We start from the raw sequence: 16,365 nt of genomic DNA, 5'->3' as shown, positions 1-16,365 counted from the left end.
TGCCATTTTGAATCAGGATGGCGGACAAAATCATTCCAAACAGCACTGATCAGAATAGCTCTGAAGGTGTTGTCAACCAATTAGGTGTGACAGTTCCCGAGATTGAATCTGTATGAAAGGATACATCCTCATGCTATATTGAATCAAGATGGCAGAACTTTTAGGAATTCTTGAGCAATGCTGAATCATTCTACGACCGTAGTATATTTTGTCCCTCTCCCTTAAAATTCTCTGAAATGGGTTGGGAAGCTGTGGAAGGGTAGCATTTTCCCTTGTTACAGAGATTCAGCTCCTGGTGATACTCTATGATGTATTCATTTCAACTTCCTTGCCTTCATTGGGGTGGAGAAAGACCATCTGAAGGCAAGGAAATAGCCACACAAATCCACTGACTATGGGTGTGGGTGGTATTTGAAAGACACTGTTACAACAGGAACTTCCTCTACATCTTCAAATAATACTTTTAAAATATATATAGTAATAATCCACAGAATTTTGACCTTTGCTGTCTTTGTTTTGTCTTCCTTTTTTGCAGGTTTACGGGAACAAACCTTCCTGCCCCTGTAATCAGCAGCAAAAACTGGCTTCGCATGCACTTTATGTCAGATGGCAACCACAGGCAGAAGGGCTTCAGTGCTCAGTACCAAGGTATTGGCAGTCTCCTGATTTATTCTGCCCAGTCCCCTGCTCCTCCTGAATGACCAATGAACAGTGGGGATCCCTAAAACCAACTTGAGAATTGGAGTATGCATTGTTTGCTGCAGCTTTCAGTTTCTCTTGTTCATTTTTCCATCCTATTTAAATAGACTTTTAATCAAAATGCAGATATCTAAACATAGTGCTTTTTTTTTAGTTTTTGCTGATTTTTTGAGCTGAGAATTTTGTCAGAATATTCAGGAAACGTGGAAGCTGGCAGGTAGCCAAATCTAATCCATAAATTAGTCTGGGAGGGGAGGATTAAGTCAGCTCTTATTGATATTCACCAATATTGGAATCCCTCAAATACCTAGTGGGCCTTTGCTTGCTCATAACCACCTCAGTGGGCTGCATTCCAGAGCAGATCCTGCAGCATTCCTTGGGTTTATCCATTTCTGTCCCCACCCTGCTGATCAACTCCTTGCAATGCTTTTGAAACAGGAGACTAAATTATAGCTTAACACAGAACTACAAATATTGTATTGAAATATTCTTTTCCACACTGCCATGGCTAGCAATGGGAACTGCTGTCCACAAATAGGGCAAGGCTGGTGACTCTTGCATGGCCTGCAGACCTCAAATTTGTCTGGCATTTGCCAGGAAGGAAAGTCATGCCAGTGTGACCATAGCTCAGTGACAGAGCTGCCTCTTTGCATGCAGATGGTCCAAAGTTCAACTCCTGGCATCTCCAGTTAAAAGTATCAGCTGGCAGATGATGTATGTCCTTTGCCAGAGACACTGAAGGGTGGCTGTGAGTCAAAACAGACAATACTGGGCTTGATTGACAAATCGCATGAAACAGCTTCCCGTGTTCTTCATATCAGAACTTTTTGGGGAAGGTGGATTGTGTCTATAACTCAGCAGTGTAGATTTTCTGGTTCACAGGACTCCTTTGGCCTTCCAGGGTCTTAATTTCATTCAGGAGACCATTTTTCCCAAATTATACCCATCTTGCTCTATACCTGCAATTGTGTTAAATATGCAGCCTCCTACTGAAATCAGGGTTTGCGGGGACTGCAGATTTCAAATTACTCAGGCAAAGGAAAGCACTTCACCTGTGATGAAGTCAGGTGATTGGCAGGTGGGTGCCCCTGTTCACTTGTCAAAGTGACCTGCAGGTTTTGTGGGTGGTCAGAATCCAGAGCACCAGCAGGATCCGGTCTCAAACCTCTGCCATGGTGTTTGTGAGATGCATGGTGCTTTCAGAATAAGGCGTCATATGTGTTAATTCAGACTGGGTTCTCCTCCCCTCCCAACACTGTGTTCTGTGGTTAAGAAACTCAGGTTGTGATCTTTATGAATCATCTTTCAGATTTAATACCTGAAGCTGTTTAGTCATAATTTTCAATTGCCCTGATGGTGATTTTTTAAAAAAAAAAGAAAAGAAAAGGGAAATCAAAGTCATGATTGCTGCTTTGCTTATTAAAAATACACCTGCCTGAATCATACCTTTTTTTTCTTTTTTGCAAAAATAGTCAAGTAAAGATTAATGTTATAATTTCCTCTCTGATTAAGGAAAACGTCAGGGGCTTCTAATCCAGTAAGCTTGGTTAAAAAACCCAAAAAAACCTTAGACATAATAGTCTGAGTGTTTGCATGTTGAGTGCTTTAAAAGATAAATTTCTAAGAAGCCATTGCTCATATGGAAGAGTCACTAGGGGATTCGGAACCAATTTCTTGTGTTACTTTTTAGAGACAGGTTTATGCTTAGACAGATGACAGAAGATGCTTGCAAAGGACAGAGAGAGCTAAATTAAACCTTACTATTTCCCTTACCCTTTCCTTTATATTTGTAAGGCTATAGCTGTGGGTGGAAGGTGTATCTTAACCTTTTCCCATCCCTCTATTTGTCTACTCAAAACTCCACATCCATCTGCTTTCCTCCCAACAAGAGAAAGTGGATGGAATTCTCAGTTCCCAGAGTTCCTTAACAATCGGTCAGGGTCTTCTAACTACTTTGAGTACCCTTAACAAACTACAGTTCTCACAATTCTTTGGGGGAAACCATGACTGTGAAATCATAGGTCTTTAAACATAGTGCAGATGGGACCTAACATTGGTTGCATCTCTTTATATTTGAATACCCTGCATATTCTTCAGTGGTGCATTAACCCTAATAGTTTACTTGATGCCTTTTTGTTACTCTGGGAGAAACTCCTTCCTAGTATTTTTTTGAGATACTGGCAAGGCATGCACTAAATATGTACAGTCCAATGAAGAGTCTATTGCCTGCTGTTTCAAGGGAATCTTTGAGAGGGTGAGAGACAGGTGAGGCTCAGGAACTGAGTGGCAAAGAAGGAAATAGCGGGTAATTCTACTGATGTTGGTCATTCATCCTGTTGTGATCTGGAGCTTCTGGAGAAAAATTATTCCACCTGAACTTAGAGCAATTTACATGGAAAAGTCTGCAAGAATAGCAGTCTTGTGTTACCTTAAAGGCAGAGACATTTTGTTATAAGCTTTAAAAGATAAAGTCCATTTTATCAGGTGCATATAGTGTAATCCTCAGGGGCGAGGAACTGAAGAAGGCTGTAAACATTGTGGGTGAAATTCCTTTGGGAGATTGAATTGTTCTTCCACTAATTCCTTAGCATTTCTCCCCCCACCCCAATGTCTGATTTGCATCCATTGCAAATGGACCAGCCTGTAGAAAAGTCTCTTTTATTGGCAGGCTGCAGTCCATCTTTTACTGATCTCTCTCCCTTTTCGTTACTTCTCTAGTCAAAAAACAAATGGAGATGAAGTCCCGGGGAGTGAAATTGATGCCGAGTAAGGACACAAACCAGAAGACATCTGTGTGTAAGTTTCACCCAGTGTTGCACGTTCAGTGAGAACTAGCGCCTTAAGCATTCCATGATTCTACAGCAATCTCCAGAACGTTGCCACTCTTTCTCCCAAGTTTTAATGCTTGTTATACCCACCTCCTACCCTGCATTATCGCCTCACCTCCTTCTTCTGGTGCTCTGTTTGCAAGCACCTACTAACTGTCAAGATGCGGCCTGGATGGGTGGGAAGGGGAAAGACATGTGTGTGCAATCTATAGTGTTAGCAATCCTGTGGAGGGCTTTGGGAGACTCGGATATCTCTGCTTTTTGTCACATACTCTATAGAGTCATCACTATGCAAACACATTTTTTGACAACCAGATGTATTTGTCTAGCATGAATGTAAGAGGACTTGGATCAGCGGTGAGGAAGCAAGCAACAAAAAAAGCTGCAGTAACTCCACTGATAATCTGAAATGAGATCTTTCTTCTCTCCCATTCCTGGTCATTGAATTTCACTGTGCCTAACTTAAAGAAAAAGACAAAAGGAGAAAATAGTAATATTCACCACACTTATTCTGGATGTGCTTTTTAGTTTTTCACTAACTTTGCCTTTCTTTAAACAAAGAACTTTCTAGAAACAGACCTAGAATAGATAGTTTGTTTTTCCTGGGATTGTTCCTTTACTGAAGTTAGCAGACTCCTTTGGGTATTTTGTGTGTGTGTGATCTTTTGTTTGTACATGTGATCCCTTACACACACAAAAAGCATTAGATGCACTCCTTTGATAGGTGTGTGATTTCGAAGTGGAGCAATCCTTGGGTGTGGATTCCCTCCATAGAATTGCATTGGAATGGAAACTGAGCTGGGATTTTGCAGTTGGATGTCAAAGGTGGATTTTGAGGAGTGTGATCAGTTTGCCTGCATTGGGCATTGAGCCAAGAGGGCGCCACAGGGGGCGCTGCAACAATGATGAACAATGGAAGACGAGCGATCCTGGAGGCAGCCAAATTTTGGCATTACACAGAGCATCACTGAAATTTTAAAGCACAAAGTCTACCCCTGCTGGATGTGGATAGAAACAGTGCAAGAGTGGGTATCTGGTGGTGTGAATGGCTGTGCAGCAAAGGTTTGTGTCATTCCTAGACAGGGCAGAATTGCCTCTAGGCTTACCTTTAACGTAGGATCAGAACTGAAAACTCACTTGGTTCCTTGGGTCAATATACTAAACACTGACATCTTTCAAGGCGGTATGGGGAAAGGTTACTTGTGCTATTTGTGTGGTTTAGTAGCGTTATGGGATGCAGACTGTTTTAAAGTAATTCCATTTGGGCATTTGTATCAGAGAGAGAGAGACAGCAGGAAAAAAACCAGAGTGGTTTTGAATTGCTCTTTCAAAGGGCATTCTACTCTTCTGCTCATTTCTGGCATCCGAGCTGTGATTGCACAAACTGGCTGTAGTTTGGCTAGTGGATGAAAAACAGGATGTAGAGTTAAAGGAACATTCTCATACCTGATTCAGATGGTGACATAAAATTTGATTTTGATCTAGTCCAACTTATTTGGCTGGGAATATTGCTATTAACTACTCATCCCCATCTGTGCTCTGTTATGTGTTATCTATTTCACATGGTTGTCTGTGTGGATAGTGGGACTCTTAAGAGATTGATGAGCAAGGAGAGACAGCAGCTGAGAGATAAGCTACAGTTGTGACAGATTGTGTGTGTTTAACATGGCAGAGTAAGTCACAGTGCCCGTTTCTTCAACACAAATTCATCTGAAGCAGCACAGTAGTTTATATTGGGGCGCATTCGGTTTCCCTCTGCTTTGGCAATACAAAGCAAAAATAAATAATAATTTGTGTTCTTAATCGTGTTGTAAGACACTGGTTGGGCATCTTGCAACCGAGTGACTCTTAAATCAGATATTTAGTTCAGTGACACACCATGTTCTCAACATGGCATGGGTCTTTCTAAAAACGTAGGAAGTTTAAGAATAAAAATATAATATGATGTTTCTTGTTCTTCTCAGCCCAGTTTGTATCAGGAGCCAAAATGCTAAACTATTTCTTCCCAAATAGATGTGAAGGTGATTGTCCACTACTCCAATATAGTTTTTGCAATGGCTGCTAATGCAAGGTGCAATCAGATCTTGGCTTTCTGGGTCCTCTCCTCACTAGCAGCAATGATTCCTGCAGACATATTTCTAGCTGCAAGAGAGTTTGTTCCACATGTCCACATAGGAAGTTCCTGCATCTGTCTCCTTAGGAGGACCACATCTTGTTTACAAGCAGCTGTCTATCCTGACTCCCAGCTTAAGAAGAACAAGAACTCAGAGAATGATTCTTTCCAAAGGCTTTAATATTGAGGTTGGTGTGATACCTATGCAAATCTCTGGTCTATGGTGCAGCAGGCAATAGACATAGTTAATCCAAGGCACACAAGTAATTTAAGCACTCAAAGCTTAGACTGTTGATCCGACACTGGCACACCCCTTGCTGTATTTTATAGAGGAATGGTGTGGGCTCAACATAATGCAGTGAGTGGTTCTGCTCCTTAGCAAGCAATCTAGCAAGAACCAGCCAGTAGCCATAATGAGCTGAAGACTAAGATTGTCTAGCACCTGGATGTGCCAAGGGCCTCTCCAAGACATTTTGTTGAGTAAGATGGTGTCCACTTCCATGTACACTTCCATGTGCAGAAGCTGAATGAAGTGGCAATTGAACCTTTCTTCAGTGCTGATGATAGTACAGTACCCGAAGATAATGGGTTAGTTTAGTGTATGTGTGGCATACACAACTTTGTCTACCTCACTACTAGCTGCTCCCCATTCCCCAGCATCTGCAGCCCAAGGTGGCTGCCTGACTCTGCCTAATAATAGGACCAGCTTTGAATGGATACATACAGAGAGTAGTTTTCATGTAAACCAAAGAATGGATTTGTTTAAATAGAACTGTGAAGTGGCATTTTTAAAATTAAGACATGAATCGTAAGTATACGGGAGGCGAAAAGGCCTCCTAGCGACAGACAACCAGGCTTTGATCTTATGCTTCTTGAAAAGTGCCTTGCCACATGGTGAGCCATTTTTTGCAATTTAAGAGAGTCGCTGGTGATTCGTATGTCTGCTGTTCAAGGGTAGGGTGGTTAGCATTCCTTCTGAGCTCATCCTTCCAACCATGCTAAGAACCTGTGGGGCACCAAACTAAGTTTCAGTTCATACATAACAAAAAATTGCTTGTTGTTGCTAAAGGCGTGAACCTCAGGCTCACATATACTCCCTTCCTCCTTCCTTCACATAGAGGTGGAGAAAATGTAAAGCATTTCATCAAAGTTCATCAGAAAAAGGCATTAGCGATCTGAAAATAGAAGACTGTGCTCTATACAAAACACAGCAAGTTAACAAACCAGAAAAGAAAACACTTTGATCCTGGTTTAATCCTTTACTTGGTTAACTGAGTTTGTACAAACCACAGTTTCCTTGTTTGGATGCAACAGAAACTTCAGGTTGTTACAAACTGTGATGAGCAGCATTAAATCTTCTGCACATGTATGTAAGGTGAGGAGGAGGAGGAGCACACAAACCTAAAATACATTGTGTTGTCATGACATGAAACAATGATTTATTGGTACATCTGAATCAGTCTAAACCAGGGATGGGAAACCAGTTGCCCTCTGGATATTGTTAGACTACAATGTACAGTTATAGGTAATATGCAGCAAACTCCAGGACTTGAGCAAGCTTCCAAGGAAAGCAGATTGCAACCAACAGATTTCAGTGTTCACAACCGAGCTATTATATACTCATGCAGGGCCTGATGACTGCCAGAATTTCAAGAGCCATTTCAGGGAATTTAAAAGACCAGTTTTCTTTCTGTTGAATGGCCTCGGGTTGTCGGCCTTTGCCAGGGAGAATCTCTAGAAGAGAGAACAGAGGTGGGTGGACCAATTCAAATTTTGGAAAGACTTTCTCAGTCTGGTGGATTTCATGTCTATGGATCCTCCCAGTCAGATGGTCTTGGCTCCATGTTAAGATGAATAATTCATGCAGTGTGTGTGTGTGTGTGTGTGTGTGTGTGTGCGTGTGTCAAGTTGGTAGTGCTCTTTCGATCCTGACAGTTGTGTTCCTACACTCTTGTTTGGTTGTGTACACACTCCTGAGAAGGGTTAAGACCAATAGTCCTATCTTCTGACCTCCACACAGGCAGCCTTCCCCCCAACACCCAGTTGTGTATGTGAAACCTTAGGATAGTTTATCATGGAATCAGTTGAGGCCCTTAACGCAAATGTCCTCTGTTTGTTCACAGCCATGTCCTTTTGTGTTTTCTAAGTGTTTTGTTGTACATCTGCCAGACAATACAAAACAAAAACAACAGAGTCTTTGAGGAATAACAGGCCAAAGCTAAGCTTTTTTAATGGGAGGGCCCATTTTCTTTTAACTAAAGATCCCGCTTCCCCAGACAATAAGAAACTCATTTATCTTCTAGCTGATATTAAAAGACAACCCTTCATTGAATGGAAGCTTCCCCCACCCCCAAGGAAAAAACAGATCAATTATCCCTTTATTAATGCTGTGTACAGAGGGAGGGAGGATTGACGAGGGTTTGCCTGGCCTTTGAGTAGCTGAAGTAAATTATCACAGCAAACAATGAAACCATAATTGGATACATTTAACACAGAACTGTGAATTGGCAAATGGTATTTATTTATTTTGCAGAGGAGAGATTGGCTAGCTAGGATCTAGAAGGAGAAGACACCTCCAGCCACCCCCATCTGCATGCACTTTGGACTGTCCTTCAGGCTGACACAGATGGTTGGTCCAAGAGGCAAGGACAAGATACACGTCAGTGTCTAGGCAGGGTGGGGAACCCTTTTCCAGCCTGAAGGCTGCTTTCCCTTCTTTCTGAGGGTCATCCACTCCAATCCCCTGCAGTGCAGGAATCTTTCACCCAACGTGTGTCTTGAACCCACAACCCTGAGAATAAGGGTCTCATGCTCTACCGACTGAGCTATCCCAGCTCATAGTCTGACTTAGAGTCACTTCTGAACCTAGGCTTCTGGCTTGTTTCCTCTGTATTTAGTTTATTATTACAGTCATATCCCATCTTTTCTCCAAGGAGCTCAACTATGGTGTACACAGTTTTATCCATTTTATCCTCACAACGACCCTGTGAGATAGGTTAGGCTGTGACTGGCCCAAGGTGACCCAGTGAACTTCATGGTCAGGTGGGGACTAGAACCCTAGTCTCCCAGGTCCTAGTCCGACACTCTTAACCTAAACTCTTAACACCACACTTGCTCCTAAACAAACCATGAGTGATAACCAAAGCTTGTTCTAGACTTATCACTCATGGTTTGTTTGAAGAAAACAAATCATGGACATAAAATTAGGCCAGAGCATGGCTTGTTTCCTAATAGTGTGGCAGCAGCAGAAGGAGCCGAGAAGGAGCAAAGCATCCACAATTTAGGAGCAAGGCACCAGCACACTCTGCATTCACATTATGCCACAGTTTATTTTAACTATGGTATAATGTGACATGCAAACAGAGCCACAGTGTCTTGACTGCTATGATTTCCAACCATCCTTAAAACCACTTCTTGGTTCCCAGGAACCAATGTGCTCTGTGACCGTGACTAGCATCCAGCATAGGAACTGGATCTGAGCCAAGTGATTAAAATGCTCAATAAGTTGAGCCAAGTGGGGATTAAAGAGTTCAATAAGTTGCTGCTAACTCAACAAGGGTCCAGAGGAGATGGAGAGAATTATTATTACAATTATTATTATTTATATTATTACTATTAATTACATTTCTATACCATCCTTCATCTGAGGATCACAGGGTGGTTTACAATATTAAAAAAAACTGCATAACATAGTAACTAACAATAACACACACCCCACCTCCGCAAACTGTCAACTTCACTTCTGCTCTTCAATGTCATCTGCATTGTTCTTAGCTGGATCTTCTCCCTCCTGCCAAGGAGTCATCTGGTGACTTCTGGCAGCCAAATCTGCATTCCTACAGTGACTCTGAGTTGCCACCTTTGCTTTTGAGGAGCAATCCTAGGGAGAACAAGGGATCAAGGCAGGTTGGAAGGGTTAATGGCGGTGAGTCTGGGTCAAGTAAAATCCTGACACCTTCTCATGGTTATTGTGATCTATATTATTTTGTTCACATTCTCAGGACTCTCTAAAGTGCCATACACACTGACAGTGATGCAATAGCAATAGTAATAGTAGTAGTAGTAGCAGTAGTATTGGGTTGCATTGGTGTTCTCTTGTTTCCCTGACGATATGATGATTGCTTCACCATCACAAGAGCTTGAGATCTTACTCAAATGCCCACAAAGCCTCTAGATTGCTCCCTCCTGCACTGCCACATTGGTCATAAGGTGGTGAAGATGGTTACTTTTTCCTCCTTTATAAGGTACATGGAGTTGAAGGAGGAAGTTGGAAATTTCCCACTTCCTCTTTCAGCTCTATGTGCTTTTGAAGGCTCAGATAAATTCTACTGGATCTGGCTTTTCCCAAATTCCCTGGAAAAGCTAAATGTGTATCTGCATGCATTCTATCTTTTTTTTTGGGGGGGTGGCTGATACAGGGAGGGGAGAGAAAGCAGTGGCCAGAGAGGGTGGCATCCACAACACTCACTCAGAAATCTAAATGTGTCCATGGGCCTAAGAAAGGTTGGTGACTGGAACCAAATGGGTGGACCAAGCATGTGATCAGTGGCTTCTAAATAATATAGCTGATGGTTATGGTGCTTCCACAGAAAAAAGTGTTGCATCCATATGTGGTACCTGCAAGGAAATTGTCTCCCACCTGGATGATGAGCCCATCCTTGTATACAGATGTGGCATTCCAAGTCTGCCTTTCGTCTTCTGCAGCAATTGTTTTGGTTCATGTATACAGAAATGCTTTGTGGACTGGGCCTTCCATGCAATGTGCTTGAAAAGAAGGCCCAGAGAGGTGATACTGGGTTCATAAAATGTTGTGGTTCATAGGACGACCTGCAGGTTGGTTGTATGAATGGTTCATTCCTTAGGGAAATGTCTGTGTGGGCAGTGCACAGAACTGAAGAGCTCTCCTTCAAGAGTTTCAAGATGGAGTGATGGATCTGCGCCCCAAAGGCAGAAATTGGGGAGGATGGATGATAGGGTTTGCTAAGGGAGGTGGTGGGGGTGAGCCTCCTATTATAGAATTGAAGAAAGAGGCAACATAAACACTGTTCTAGAATATCAGCCATAAAGGGATGTTACCTATTTTTTATTTTATTTTTTAAAAAAAGATTGCATTGAGTTGTTGAGGTCTTTTTTCATATGTGTGCTCGTGGGGCTTGCGTCTTGTTTCTGAGAATACAAATGCACTCACAACACAAGGATGAATGCTGATAATACTGCTTCAATCTTTATCCCACCATAGCAACTGAGGGTTGCTCCACACACCATGATCATCATCATCATCGTTACTAGTGTGCATTCAGAAAACATTGCGCACCCCTCAGAGTGAAATGTGTGAATGTGTCAAGGTCTTCTAGGCTGAGTCAGGAAAGCACTTCATCCAAGTCAGCAAAATTGAAAGTCAGGGTCTGGCAGTCAAGGTGGGAGCTATCTAGCAGTACCAGCAGAGTCCACTGGAAGTCAGAGGCCTTGAGGGACAAGTTTTGAACACAATGGGATGGAGTTTTCCAAATGTTGCTAGGATTAAAAACCTGGAAGTGAGATAGATGATAGGTAGATAGATAGATAGATAGATAGATAGATAGATGATAGATGTTTTGTGACCTCAGTGTCATTCTAAGGATGACCTAATCCCAGCCTCTCCCAGTCTCACTATGTGCTGGGGTCTGTGATATGGCTGTCCTCTAAAGAGATCTTGTCTGGTTCTGAGTGCAGGCACAGCCTGTCAGAAACATATGTGGTTGCAAGCCTATGTATCTTGCCAATTACTGTTGTCCCAAAGCCATGGCAACATTGACCATGGCTCCCTGTTGAGGGCTCACTCTGTGGCATACCTCAGTTCCATGTGCAAAATTGATCTACCTGTACTTTTCATCATTGTTATGACCGTTGGCACCCAGTCTTCTCCAGTGATCTTTGGGAATCTGCTGAGACCAATGGACACATAGTATAGATGTGTGTGTATGTGTGTGTGTGATTTAGTTAGCCACTCAGCAGTGGGAACTGGGCATGCTTATTCGTTTTTTCATGCTCTGTGGCTTTTCCATTCATTGCTAAAGAACTTTCACATTCTTCTTCACCCACCCACCCACCCAGTGCAATGTCAGAAAATTAAGCTGCATCAAATAACAGAAGGGTTGGAGGAAATAAAGCAATGACGATGAAGATGCATGACATTTATGCAGTAGAAACTATTTGTTTCTTTATTTATTACTTTGGGGATTTTTGTTTTTTTTAAAGAAGCTGGTGTACAGTTGAAAGACCAACATATTTTCTCTGAATCTCATTTCATCCTGGTTTGATCCCTGCTGTGTGTGTTTGTGGCCAAGAATGCAAGACTGCAGTGGGTGGGATGGAGTTAATCTTGGTCCGGTTGACTTTTCTTTATCTTCTGCTAATAGGAAGAGGCTTGCTCTGTTGCAGATTGCCCCACATTCAAACTAAATCACCAACTTTGGAACACTGCAACCAGCTTCTGACCTCTTCTCCTTTCATATCTCTGCACACTTTTGATGTCACACTATACAACTTATTTATTCATTATTTATTTATTTATTTATTTATTTAGCTGTGTCTTTTTCATTCACATCTGTGTCTTGGTGATGGTGGGCTTTTTACAGATATTCTGCGTCATTCCACAGGTGTCCTTTTAAATAGCTGGTTCTGGAAACGTGCCCTTTAATTTGTGTGTATGTGTGTGAGAGATAGGCAAAAACATGCTCCGCATCAGGGCGGCGGGGGGGGCAGCGATGGGTGGATCTCAGAGGCTGCTGCATAGACTGGGCTAAATTAAGTCTTTCCATTGCACTTATTCCCTTAGTAGACATGTCAAGATTTTGTTGCTTTTTTTAAAAAAGGGGAAACATACAAATTAAATGCATTCCAACTTGTAATTTTCCATTTTCTCTTCACATTCACCAACAGAGTTGATTTTTTTTTTTAATGATTCTGTCTTCTATTCTATCTCTGTATATGCTGTTTTTTGCTTTGTAGTAACACAGGTTGGTGTGTCCCAGGGACATAACATGTGTCCGGACCCTGGGATTCCAGACCAAGGCAAAAGGATAGGCAATGATTTCAGGTAAGAATTTGTTTATCTGTCCCCCAACTCCACTGGTGTGTGTGTGTGTGTGTGTGTGTGTGTGTGTGTGTGTGCTTCAGTCTTCATCAGCCCCTGCAGATGTTTCAGCAAAGTACTGCTCTTGATTCTTTGAAAGTCTGTTCAGAGCAGATCAGAGGGAGAAGCTTCTTCACCCTATGCACAGTTAGCTTCTGTAATTGGATGCAGCAAGGGTGGTTACAGATATGGTCTAGAAGGCTTTTAAAAAGGAGTTAGACAAATTTGCGGAGGGGAGTTTTACTGACAGCCATTAGGTAAAGGTAAAGGTACCCCTGCCCGTACAGGCTAGCCGTGTCCGACTCTAGGGTTGTGCGCTCATCTCACTTAAGAGGCCGGGAGCCAGCACTGTCCGGAGACACTTCCGGGTCACGTGGCCAGCGTGACGAAGCTGCAACTGGCGAGCCAGCGCAGCACACGGAACACCATTTACCTTCCCGCTGGTAAGCGGTACCTATTTATCTACTTGCACTTAGGGGTGCTTTCGAACTGCTAGGTGGGCAGGAGCTGGGACCGAAAGACGGGAGCTCACCCCGCTGCGGGGATTCGAACCGCCGACCATACGATCGGCAAGTCCTAGGCACTGAGGTTTTACCCACAGCGCCACCCGCGTCCCCCACTGACAGCCATTAAGCATGATTATTACATAGAATCCTTACAAGAAGAGGCAATTTGCTTTGAATATCAGTTGCAATGGGCAAGGGCTTGGCTAGGGAATGCTGTTGCCTTCGTGCCCAGCTTTTCCCAAGAGAAATTAGCTGGCTGGTGTTGGAAACAGTATGGAGTGTGTATTGGCAGTGACTGACCTAAAAATGAGATGTTGGGAGATGTCTAGCTCCTGTCCCAGAACACAACGATGGTGGCACTAATGTCAAAGTAAGAAGAGATTTTTATTCAAGTTTACCCACCCCCTTAAAGTCCTTTATTAGGTTTTTACATATTACAAAAGAGAAAACCTTGACACTATCATAAGATTGTTCTGTGAACCATCCCGAGACCTCCTGGTATATAAATTCAACAAATAATAATAAATAATGATAAGACATTACTACCAAAAAAAAAAAAAAAAGGAAACTACCCAAAAACTCAAACACCCACCCACTTTACAGAGATAAATAGGATCCAGATGCCATATTGCAATCCAAGGTGCAATGTAAACATGACAACACAATTAATATAAACTTAACAGACTGTCAAAAGCAGTGCTTGAATATTTAGATACTTTCTTCCCCTTCTGTTACCTTTTTACAAAATACAAAATTTCTAACTAGCAACTACAGGGGGAAAAAAGATTAAATATTTTCCCTTCCAAAATTTTACTTTTCTCCACCTAGCCACGATAAGATCAACAAGAAGCTCCTTGTTCTTTTAAAATTTATTTGGGCCATCAAAGAGTTTCAATAATGCCAAGCTTGTGGTAAGCATATAGGTTCAGCAGCAAACACAAGGTCCAGGAGTCAAGAGTTCAGAGTACATGAGCAAGGCGAGAGATTCAGAACCAAACAGAAGCTACGGAGATGTCCCAACAGTTTGACGTGCCCCTCCCTCCAAGCTTTCAAAATTGAGGTAGGGCTTGCTCACTCATAAGACCTTCACATAAGACCTATGGAGCTTCCATGCATGCACTTGCCCACTCCTCCTGGGTGAACACAGCTGATCCCACTTATAAAAGCAGCACCGGGCACAATACCCTGCTCCTTTACATTCAACTCTTCTTCAGTTCCTCCCTCTGGCTGGTAGAGTCCTCCCTTGCTGCCTAATAAGTCTCTGTAGTCCACGTGAGGGCGGGTGGCAAGAGCAGGCAGCTCTGCTCCCCCCCCCCCGTTGTCTAGAGTTACAAGGGACTCCCATCTACTCTCTCTTGGTCCTTCTTCTCTTCTGTCTGGGGCTGCCATAATCATGGGGCTTGTGACAGAAGATCGCAGTGGAGAGCATGAAGAAGATGCTGACCCTGTGGGCAGCAGCTATCAAAAAGGTAAAAATTGTATGCCAGGGTTAATTAGGAAAGGGATTGAAAATGGAATTGTCCCTATCATAATGCCATTAAGCAAATCTGTGGTGTGACCACCGTTGGAATACTGTGTACATTTCTGGTTAACTCAATTCACAAAGGATATTGTAGAGCTGAGGGGAAACTCAGAAAAGTACATTCAAAAATATCAAGGGGCTGGAGCAACTCCCCTTTGAGGAAAGGTTACAGCAATAGGGACCTGGTAGAAAAAAGTGAGTAAGAACATGATCAAGATGTATATGAATGTTGAAGAGAATTCCCCCCCCCCCAGCACTCTCATAAGACTATATAATTCATGGATATCCCATGAAGCTGAATGCTGGGAGATCCAGGACTTCTTCACACAGCACATAGTTAAATGTAAAAAAATTAGCTTCCGTAAGATGTTGTGATGGCCACAAACTTGCATGGCTTTAAATTCACGGAGGAAAAATCTGTGAATGGTTACTAGTCACAGTGGCTATGTTCTTCTCACATGGTTGGAGGCAATATCCCTCTGAAGCTAGCTGAGAAGAATTATAAGTGGTGAGAGGGCTGGTTGGCAACTGTGAGAACATTTGGGCTGATCTAGCAGGACTCTTCTTTTGTTCTTAAGGAGTCAACAACATACTTCATAATGTTCTTTTTCTGCACACACACACACACACACACACACACACACACACACACACACAATATTTCTGTTATCAGCTGCCCATGCGAAATGGGTGGAAAACAAAGCTCATTCAGTTGGACAAAGTGGATTATTCCATAAGGAGTGATTCACAGATGAAAAAGTGATTAAGGTAACCCAAGAATGTGCTATTTCATGATGGGATGAGAGTCTACACTATTATTAACATGGTGACCTCTTCCAATCTGAATTGAGCCTTGCAACCTCATTGCAGCCATGTTTCCTTCAAGCGCAAGCATGGTTGATCTCATCTGCAGTCACTTTCAAGAAACTGCTTAGGACTGCAGCTCAACATGGGGGCCACACTAGCTTGAATCCATAGGTCGGATATGTAGGCACCTACAATCAGATATGTGGTGTGTCTCAGCCCACACCAAGGCCCCACTGATCCACACAGCTCTCTTAATTGCTTGGGAGTGTCACAGGAGAAATGTTATATTTGTTTTCCTCCCACTCCATCACTTTTCAAACTCTCTGATGAGTCTTTCCACATTACTGTATCTGCTAAATGGCCTCTGTGAGGTGCAGAGGACTTTGGGATATGTTCAAGGCCAGCCCCATAGGGTGAAGGTCTTCAGGATTGGTGAGGTCTGTTATAAAGCTGGAGGAGAAATTAGTTTGGTTCAATGTTTTATGTTAACCTGCATAGTTTGTACTTCCCAAACCAGTACACAAACCAAAACATAGCCATTTTCTGGATTATGTGTTATTTTAAAAGTGTTATTAAAATGTGTGTAATGAAAGTGTGTACTGAAATGTGTACATTAGTGAATAAAAAGTACAAAAAAATCATAATACTAGGGGAACCTTTGTAAAAATGGGCAAATGTGTATTAGAAAAAATGTGCACAAAAATGCATATATGAGCTGATAAAAAAATACATCCTTAACTGGTGTGAACTGAATATGGGGGTGTAGGGGGGACTGA

At 42.4% G+C, this 16,365-nt stretch overlaps 1 protein-coding gene across 6 annotated transcripts in view; it reads left to right on the top strand.

Moving 5' to 3' along the window:
* CSMD2 (CUB and Sushi multiple domains 2) overlaps positions 1 to 16,365 on the top strand; it is a 486,383-nt gene that overhangs the window by 253,043 nt on the left and 216,975 nt on the right. For 3 of the 6 annotated variants that reach the window (XM_083625414.1, XM_083625410.1, XM_083625415.1), the window contains exons 6-8: positions 536 to 648; positions 3,418 to 3,495; positions 12,631 to 12,718. In XM_083625414.1, the coding sequence (XP_083481540.1) occupies positions 536 to 648; positions 3,418 to 3,495; positions 12,631 to 12,718 (279 nt within the window). Of the gene's footprint in view, positions 1 to 535; positions 649 to 2,871; positions 2,965 to 3,417; positions 3,496 to 12,630; positions 12,719 to 16,365 lie in introns of those variants that run through there. The other 3 variants (XM_083625417.1, XM_083625416.1, XM_083625419.1) reach the window with 3 other exon arrangements.

This window comes from Podarcis filfolensis (assembly GCF_964270895.1).
Source record: "Podarcis filfolensis genome assembly, chromosome: 8".
NCBI classification, from domain to species: Eukaryota; Metazoa; Chordata; class Lepidosauria; order Squamata; family Lacertidae; genus Podarcis; species Podarcis filfolensis.
The sequence above is the reverse complement of the archived record's forward strand: the minus strand, read 5'-3'. Positions and strand labels throughout refer to the sequence as shown.